The 9,934-nt window shown below is 41.4% G+C and overlaps 1 protein-coding gene across 2 annotated transcripts in view; it reads right to left on the reverse strand.

Moving 5' to 3' along the window:
• CDC123 (cell division cycle 123) overlaps positions 1-9,843 on the reverse strand; it is a 43,805-nt gene extending 33,962 nt beyond the window's left edge. For both annotated transcript variants that reach the window (XM_054076661.1, XM_054076651.1), the window contains exons 1-5: positions 9,687-9,843; positions 7,976-8,047; positions 5,878-5,932; positions 5,012-5,044; positions 1,405-1,500 (exon numbers count right to left, since the gene is read on the reverse strand). In XM_054076661.1, coding sequence (XP_053932636.1) covers positions 1,405-1,500; positions 5,012-5,044; positions 5,878-5,932; positions 7,976-8,047; positions 9,687-9,760 — 330 coding nt within the window. In that variant the 5' untranslated portion in view covers positions 9,761-9,843. The remainder of the gene's footprint in view (positions 1-1,404; positions 1,501-5,011; positions 5,045-5,877; positions 5,933-7,975; positions 8,048-9,686) is intronic.
• Positions 9,844-9,934: the final 91 nt, after the last annotated feature.

Consider the following 9,934-nt stretch of genomic DNA (forward strand, 5'->3'; position numbering starts at 1 on the left):
CGGGCTGCACCAAAAGAAATACTGACAGCAGGTCAAGGGAGGTGACTCTGCCCCTCTACTCCACTCCAGTGAGAACCGACCTGGAGTACTGCACCCAGCTCTGGAGCCCTCAGCACAGGACAGGTCAGAGCAGGTCCAGAGAAAGGCCACAAAAATGATCAGAGGTTGGAGCACCTCTCTTAAGAGGACAGACAGAGAGAATTAGGCTTGTTCAGTCTGGAGAAGCAGCAGAGACTTCAGGGAGACTTTATGGCAGACTTCCAGTACTTAAAGGAGGCCTGCAAGAATGACGGGGACAGACTTCTTCAGCAGGGCCTGTAGCACTAGGACAAGAGGTAACGGTTTTAAACTAAATGAGGATAGATTTAGATTAGATATAAGGAAGAATTGTTTTATAAGAAGAATTGTTTGAGGGCACTGAAACACAGGAACAGGTTGACGAGAGAGGTGGTAGACACCCATCCCTGGGAACATTCAAGGCTAGGTTGGATGGGGCCTCTGAGCAACCTGATCCAGCGGAAGATGTCCCTGCACACGGCAGAGTGGTTGGACCAGATGACCTCCACGGTCCCTTCCGACCCAAACTATTCTATGAATCTATGAAATACATAGAAAATCACTCTTCTGTTTTGAGGATAGCTTCATTAGCTGTTACAAGAGACATAATAGTTATTGCTTTTCTTATGAATACTCTGTAAAACAGAGCAAATCCATTCAGAAAACTAAGGTTTTGCCTAATTGCTTCCAGGTGCTTTCTTGGAATGCTTGATCAAACACAAAGTTTTCCTTGAGAATTTGACAGGAAAACATTTGGGTGCAAATTTTTTTTTTAAAAAAAAAACAACCTGTGGTGTTTTTATCTTTATCCTGAAGTCTTCTGCTGTTATCCTAAATGAGAAGTGTCTGACCATCATGCTGTTATCTGTGACAAGGATACAGGGTTTTACGTAAGACACAGTGCTGTCTTGCACCAGCTTCACCAAACAGTGCACCATCTAGCAAATCCACCAGAACAATTCTCTGCATCATACTTGACTGATATCTCGTCTATCACTCCTTCCTTTATCAGAACCACTAGTCTCCTCTACTTTGTGATGCATTAAAGATAAACAAACAGACAAAATCCTTACGATAAGGATTTAGACTTGACATAAGGAGGAATTTTTCATGATGACAGTGGTGAGGCACTGGCAGAGGTTGCCCAGGGAAGCTGTGGATGCCAAAACCCTGGAGGTGTTCAAGGCCAGGTTGGATGGGGCCTTAAGCAGCCTGGTCTGGGGGGAGGTGTCCCTGCTCATGGCACAGGGGGTAGAACTGGATGATCTTCAAGGCCCCTTTCAATCTGAACTATTCTATGATTCTATTATAACATTTGTTACAAGTTTGGGCAATCAGTATTCTTACCCTTGGAGCACTCCAGTTAAGTTTAGGAAAAACACTACCACCCAAGGAACTTATTGCTTCTTGAACTTTAGCTGTAAACTCAGGAAATTCTGGTGCCTGAAAAAAGAACAAAAATATCAGTTTCAATACATTTAATACTGAAGTGGAGCCATCTTCAAATACCACTAGAAATACAGAAGGAATAAACCTGTTCAAAAATCAGGAACTAAGAATCCCACAAAAAACATATATTTGTGGAAGTTAATCCCTTAAGAATCAACTCTGAGATTCTTTCAGTCAAAGAAAACTGAAATTACATTTCCAGTTCTCGCTCGCATTACTTGCAAGATTCCATGAACTTCACAGGAAAGCCAAACCTTCACAAGGTTCATCATGAAAGCTGCAGTGGCTGACAGAGTACAAGTGCAATAAAAAGAGCTTAATGTATATCTGTTGTTTTATACCTAATGGTAGATTATTGTATACAAACAAGACCCAAGAAGATTTAAAAAAAAAAGTTTCAAAAATAGTTTCTTTTGAATTAAGCATCTCTTTAAAAATCTAAAACACAAATATTGTAGCATTCTGTTAAGTATTAAAAGGTAGAAAAGATCAGTTTTGTTTTGTAATAGTTCTCTAGTTGCATTTAGGAATACACTAAGAGATGTAAATAAATCAATTCATAGGCAACTTGAGTGACAGCTCCTCATTTAAGCTTTAGTTTTACAAAATGTTGTTGACAATATTTTAAATAACCAGCTCTTAAATTAGGTCTCCAAGTAGCTCTTTAACAACACATTGCATCAAAATAGAGGACATACTGCAAAGGTAAGGGCTGGACTAGAAAACCTTGTCTCGTAAAGAACATTGCCAATATTTTAAACATAAAACAGCAAAAAAACCAACCTCCTCAGGATGCTACAAACTCCACTCTGAATATGGTGCAACAGAAAAACCAAAAAACAACAGATTGCTGACCTTTAAAATAATATGAAAGTATTTCAGGCCTATGTCAAACATTTTTCACCTAACAGGATTAACAGCAAAAAGTATATAAGAAAACTATTTTTGCCTCAGTATTTTTAAGATCAACTCAAAGAGAACTTCTAGGCTAAAGCTAACTGATGTCTTTAAAACAAAACCCTCGGAGACATACAAATGATAAAAAAAGTTCATACGTTTTGGCTTCTCTTTTTTGCATACCCTCCAAATGCAGAAACTCAAAAAAAAACCCTCTCTCATTTTAGCTTATTTAGTGATCTAGACTGAACATCAAACAGTCTGAATCTTTCCTCAGCACATTACCTAGTCTCCATGGGAAACTACATTTAAAAAACTGAAAAAGCACTATTCTACTTTATTTTATTTTAGAGCTTCAGCCAATTCTAAACATAATCCTAGTAAGAAGTAAAATTCTTCATGCATTGCATTCTGATCCCACCTCCTCCTGTTTTGACAGAAGTCAGGAGTCATGCTATATATGCAATATCAGCACATACTAAGCTTCCCTGGGGAAATGATACCATCATGTCATTTGATAACAGAAATGAACAAATGTACACAAGAGGATAGTTCTAAGGCTGCAAAACCAAGACAAATTCTAACATTTCCTAAATTCTGATTGTCTGACTTCATAACCATCAATATTAATGGCATTTTCTTAAACATTGAATTCTCTGTAATCCTATATTCCAGTTTTTGTCCACAATACAAAAGGAGAAAGAGAAACAAATTCTACCTGATACAGACATGTCATCAAATCACAACAATCACAACCACAGCCCACCTTATCACCTCTAGGAAATCAATAAGCTGTAACCTGGAGTTTATTATTACTAAAATACGAGTGCGTTAGGCTGACAGTGAGTGCAGAACAGTAGTCTCCAGCCTGTTCCACTAGTCTTTACACATGATGTCACCTAGTGTCTCCCTGTTCAGCTTCCACGTCGCTACTTAATCCATTCAAATCTCTCGCAGCAACTCCAAGTGCAGCTCCTCACCCTCCTGCATTCTATACGGGCTGTTCCTTCCCTCTCTTCATCACTGTCAGAGTGACAACAGGCAACACTTAAAAGCATAGAAGATTGTTTCCATTCACTCACTGGCCTCAGAACAGCCCCTGGTTTTCAGGTAGTGAAAGCATATTTGCCATGGCTGGAGTCTTCAGAGCAACCACCTACTCAATTTACAAACTGGTAAAGAGCATATTGTGAAATTCTACTTTCTTTGACGAACTCTAGGTGTATTATTTTAGGAACTAGCCATGCACACAAACCTCATTCATCATTAACCATTTTCAAAGTTCCAGGTTTGGTAAAAAGACAAAGTCCTGCCAGTCTCTGAGCCACCTTGGAGGCCAAAGCACACCTCTCCTCTTCCTCTACCCCTGCTTTTAATGCTGAGCATGATGTTATATGATATGGAATATCCCTTAAGACAATTAGGGCCAGCTGTCCTGGTTCTGTCCCCTCTCCTTCTCTTGCCTACCCCTAGCCTAGTTGCTGGGGCGGAGGTGTGGGGCAGACTGGGAAAAGAGAAAGCCTTGATACTCAGCAGCAGCTGAAAGTTAACTCCATCCCAGGCAGCCCCAGCAAAATGTTAGCTGTAAAGCCGCAATCCATACACAGTACACAGCTCTTGCCTACCCAAAATGAAATCGCTTCACTATGCTCTTCTGATGGGTATCATACCTCTTGATGACGAATTTTCCTTATCATGTTGTACATGATAATGAAACCTGATTCAAAACCTGATACTATTTCTCTAGCAACATGAACACGACCTTTGCAAAAGATAAGACTGATACCAAAACCCTTGTTCTGAATAATTTACAGTCTAAGGCATCTACTTCGTCAAAGTTTAGAAGTGAAATGAAGCTATTAGCATGTGCAAACGTAGCACATATGCGTTCTAATACACAGGCTATAAATCCTGCACTCAATTCACAGAGCTTAAGCCAGGGTTGTATTTATATTGCACCTAATCCAATGTGGGCAGTTCAAAACCATGCTGAACATCAGGGAGCTCACAGGACTGAACTAACAGTATCAACAGCAGGCAAGTGGCACCAGTACATTAGTTCTGAGGATGATAGGGCAACAGCAATTTTCAAAGATGTAAGAAAGAGATCAGGAAAGCCTGGATCACATCTATCATGATCCTGATTCTAAGCACGGAGACCACAAAGACAGGAAAAGAAAAAAAAAAAAACCAATGATAGGAAGAAAAGTACTTAGGAGGAAATAATGGCAAAGGTGTAAGAGAAGAGCTGTGAAAACTGAGCTGCAGGGGCTTTGTTTCTTCTGCATCCAGTCTGATTAAGTAATTGGGAGATATTCAAAATGGTGAAAATGAAAGACAGCTATATTTAGAGCCATACTTCAGTTCATTTCCTACAGTCTAACAAGTGTGTGATTGTTAGGAATGAAGAAAAGCAATTTATTTTTAGTTAAATAGAATTAAGGCAGCAAAACTTTTTTTAACGTTACAGATATCTATGCTGCCATCCATCTAGAATGGTCTGAAAAGGTCAAATACAAAACCGGATGTCTCTGCCAACAAGTTCATATCACAAGGTCGCAGAAAGTATATGGCTGACAAATTTGCGTTAGGCTTTTAAAGACCTTACCTTAAGTGTCGCAGTATTCTCATCATCTGACCACTGTGAAAAATAAGAATAAATCAGAGGTTAAGGTTACTGGTTTCCTTTTTAATTTATGACGACATCATAAACGGTTCACTGTTGCAGATGGTTTCCTGCAACATGTTGATCAAATCATTGCCTTGGAGCTCCAGTAGCATAACATCACCATCCTCCAATTATTACAGCTAAATTAAGACAAGGAAAAATAGTGTACATTCAGCAAAAGTATTATTCTAATGTACAGATAAAAGACAACACCTCTATTTTTTAATTGTGATTCATATCACAAGCTTGCTTATTTCACAACTCAGTTGTCCCTGTCTAAAGCTTGTCTCCAGCCCTAGAACTTCCATCCTTAGACTCAGGATCCACCATAAGGATAAATCACGGATATCCATAAGTTTAACTTGTATTTCTTTTTCATCTCCTTAACTTTCTGCCACCTAGTGCTTAGTACATTTTTAGTAGTTTTCTTCTAGAACACCCTTCTGAGCTATTAGAGCCTCAGAAACTTTCACTGTTTCTTGAAATAACTCCCCCAAATATACTCCTCCATCTCATTTTCAGTTTCATTTAAGTTCAACCCCAACACCCTTCAATATCCCATGTTCACTATTTCAAATGCAGTCATCAAGAAATGAAAAAACCAAACCCAATGTCTTCTGTGAAAGAGCACAGAAACATTTTCACCCTTCCTTGATATCATAGTACAAACACTGATGGGTTTAAGTCCTTCAAAGTAACTACCACGTGATTATGAATCACTTTCCTCACCTATAAATTATGCAGAAAATATTACACATTTCTATTTTTCTCATGAGATTTGACATTAAGTTGCATCTCATACTGACCTGTATTTCCTCTGCATCGTCACTCCTCTCCTGAGCAGGACTTGGTGGATCTTCTCTAAAACAAAAAATTAGCAGGAAAGAAATTAAGCACTGGAATTTGACTTGGCTGTATACGTTACATTTCCACAGCATCCGCGAGCCACTGATCTCAAAATGTTTGTCTGAAAAGATGAAGCCCCAAAATCCCTGGCAGAGAAAAAAATCAAAGCAAGCCAGTACAAAAAACTGAAGACCGAACGCCTTGGTATTAGAATTGGGCCCGACCCAACACACTGTGCTTCTTCCAAATTAGCAGATCACCTCCTGTTCTGTAAGTGCCATAATCAAAGCTTTTCAACAACATATTAATCACTCTTTTCCAACTTTCCTGTACACTGACAGAAGCACAAAGCAAACAAACTTTGCTTAAAAAAAAAAAAGCTCCATTTAAATTATGCTTTGCCTCCACACTCCTTTTCAAAGTAAGAAGTTATAAAACTTGATTTTCAGATGTTGACCTGTGAATTTCTGGTTCCAAAAAGAAAATGTCCTCACCCTCTACACACAGAAAAGATACGACAGAAAGTGGATAAATGGTCATTAGCTCCTTCTTCAAAAAGTTTGTTTTTCTACACAGGTGAGATCTACTTTTGTGAACACCAGCACGTCTAGGAGAAAGCATCTGGCTGCAAATATTCCCTAGAAGTTCTAAGTGACTTAAGATGTCCTTTAACTGAATATGAAGATCTTAAAGGAGAAGATCAAGCTCTTTTAAGAAGACTTATTCACAGCCACAGCAAGTCGGTGTGGCAAGCAGGGTAAGTTTAAATGTATGTCGCTGCCAAAAGTCAACTCTTCAACAAGCTAAATCTCTGCAATCCCTTAATGCACTTCCATAAGGATTAAACTAGCAATTCAGTTTTTGAGATCTAGATGGCAGATACAGTTTCACTGAAGATTAAAAACTACCATGGTCTTGACTGCAAGAAGATCACATTTACTTCTAACTAAGAAAGCTCAACTCAGAGAAAAACTGGTTTCTAAAAGGTATATTAAATTGGAAACTACTTAAAAAATAAATTTAATGATACAGCTGTCTATTATTCCACTGAAGACAGCACAAACTATATAACATACTTGTGAAGTCAAACTCTCAGCTTCAGCTTTTCTGAAGGCTTATTAATAAATGGCTGCTGTTAAATAAGTTGCACAATTCTGCAGAAGCAGGTTACAATATTACTTCTTATCCAAAATGGTTTAAAAAGCAATACTAATTTTCTGGGTACCTTCTATTAAAAAACAAAGAATTTTAAAATTAAAAGAGACCACTCATCTTTACAAGGTGTTTAAACAGCTTCAATTTTATATAAATTGATTCCTGAGAAATTAGACATCGTTCTCTTACATTCACAGCCTAATTGTTTGCTCTGTGAGAGGCAAAATATCAGTTAGGAAATGGAGCATGGACTAATTTCTGAGTCTGATCATTAACAAGATGTATGCATGCAATAATAATCTTACAAGGAAGCCATACAGTAAGATTTTAAGCAGAAAACAAAGAACAAGGGCTGGGTTCTTAGCAAATGTTTCTCCTATCTATCCACCTCATTTTTCTCCATCCAAAACCTTGGCATATGTATACATACAGCACATTCAGCCTTGTCATATGCATGGATTATATGTACGCAAATGATTAAAGGGGGTCTATAGGGAAGCTGGGGAGGGACTCTTTATCAGGGAGCACAGGGATATGACCAGGGGAAAGTTTTAAGCTGAAAGAGAGAGATTTAGATTAGATATTAGGAAGAAATTTTTTCCTGTGAGAGTGGTGAAGATTGCGCAGAGAAGTCATGGCTGCCCCATCCCTGGGGGTATTCAGGACCAGGTTGGATGAGGCTGTGAGCAACCTGATCCAGTAGGAGGTGTCCCATGGCAGGGAGTTGGAACTGGATGATCTTTAAGGTCTCTTCTGACCCAAACCATTCTATGACTTTATGATTATTAAAAAAATTACTAAGATTTTATAAATAGGTCATCATATTGTAAAACCTTATATGCAAATACAAAATAGCACTCTGAATATAAAATAGTATTAATACTTGGGGAGAAAACACTCTACCTTCCAGAAACCACAAGTGTTCCATCATCCAGCAAATATTCTTTCACATTCTCTGGCAGGGGAAGTATAACACTGGAAGAGATATGAGAAATTCTTCAGTAATTTATTATTAATGTTACCTGTTAAAATAATAACAAGAGTTGAATAAAAAAAAAATGTTTTTTAATAAAGCACACCTCGGCAATTTATTTTGTGAAATAAAATCCTCAGTTCTCCCCTCTCATCCCTTCACAAAACGCAATGCCTATTTCCCCTCCATGGAAGTAGAGGAGAAAGAGACAAAACTTTTAGATGAAACACACAAAAATGCTCCATTCCTTCAAAACTCTAAGAAATTCCAAGACTGTGTGGCCAATGAGGAGACAACAACTCAAACTAAAGGTTTCCCTTCTGAAATCGAACCCAAAATTCGCTTCTACTACCTGAATATTCCAAAAGTGCAGAACTACCACTAAACTTACTAAAAATACACAAGTGCTGAACAATAAAAAACATGAGAGAGAGCAAATGCTTTAATTACTAAAAGCCTGATATCAGCACTTTTGGATCCAACAGGGCAATTACCTTGAGCTTGATCTTCCCCAAGTTACTGAGAGTTCTCATAACCACCTCATGACCTTTTACAAAGGGGACTTTTTACAAAAGCATGGAGTGATAGCACTAAGGGAAACGGCTATAAATTGGAGAGGGACAGATTTAAACTAGACATAAGGAAGAAATTCTTTATAATGAGGGTGGTGAGGCACTGGCCCAGGTTGCCAGATACCCCATCCCTGGAAGTGTTCAAGGCCAGGTCAGATCGGGCTCTGAGCAGTCTGGTCTTGTGGGAGGTGTCCCTGCATGTGGCAGGGAAGTTGGAATTAGACAATCTTTAAGGTTCCTTCCAACTCAAATCCTTCTATGATTCTATGACCTGCAGCAGCACCTTAGAAACAGCAGAATTTGTTACAACTTCCAGAAAGAGAGAGTCAGACACTTGGTTGGGACGTGTTTGGCTTCAGCTTCTTTCAGCCAAGCAGGAACAGCAATGTCCTGGACATCAGTTGGTGCCAAGTGTGGGGTCCCACCAGGAGAGCAAGGGGCCCTCTGTCACATCTCTGCACGCGGGGTCCCTTCCTTCAGCACCACTCTGCCCCACATAAGTCCATTTCCAGCCTAGCCCCACACGCTTCCACGCCTCCCCCATACGCTCTTCCCCAGCCCCACCATCCGGGCCCCAGACCTCCCCCAGCCCCACAACTCGGGCCTCAACCCACCCCACAACTGAGGCCTCAGATTTCCCCCCCAGCCCCACAACTCGGGCCTCAGATTCCCCCCCAGCCCTAAAACTCGGACCCCAGACCCCCCCCAGCCCCACAACCCGGACCCCAGACCCCCCTCCAGCCCCACAACTCGGACCCCAGACCCCCCTCCCAGCCCCCCACCAGCCCAACAACTCGGGCCCCAGGTCCCTCACAGCCCCACAACTCGGGCCCCAAGTCCCCCCCCCCCAGCCCCACAACTCGGGCCCCACGTCCCTCCCGGTCCCACAACTCGGGCCCCAGGTCCCCCACCAGCCCCACAACTCGGGCCCCACGTCCCTCCCGATCCCACAACTCGGGCCCCACGTCCCCCACCAGCCCCACAACTCGGGCCCCACGTCCCCCACCAGCCCCACAACTCGGGCCCCACGTTCCCCACCAGCCCCACAACTCGGGCCCCAGGTCCACACCTGCGGATGGTGACGGCCCGGAAGAGCGGGTACCACGCGGAGAACTGGCAGTTCGCCACCTGCTCCTTCTTCATCCTCCCCCGAGCCCGCTCCAACCCGGCCCGTTTAGCCTCGACACTCCCGGAAGCTGCCGATCACACCGGAACGTCCACGCTCAGCTCTTGGCGCTACCCGAGCCCTTCTCAGCACCGCACCCTTCACCCCCGCGGCTGAACCTGAGCCTCTTTCAGGGGCACACCCGCCCCATT

This window comes from Cuculus canorus, chromosome 1 (genome assembly GCF_017976375.1).
Source record: "Cuculus canorus isolate bCucCan1 chromosome 1, bCucCan1.pri, whole genome shotgun sequence".
Taxonomy (NCBI): domain Eukaryota; kingdom Metazoa; phylum Chordata; class Aves; order Cuculiformes; family Cuculidae; genus Cuculus; species Cuculus canorus.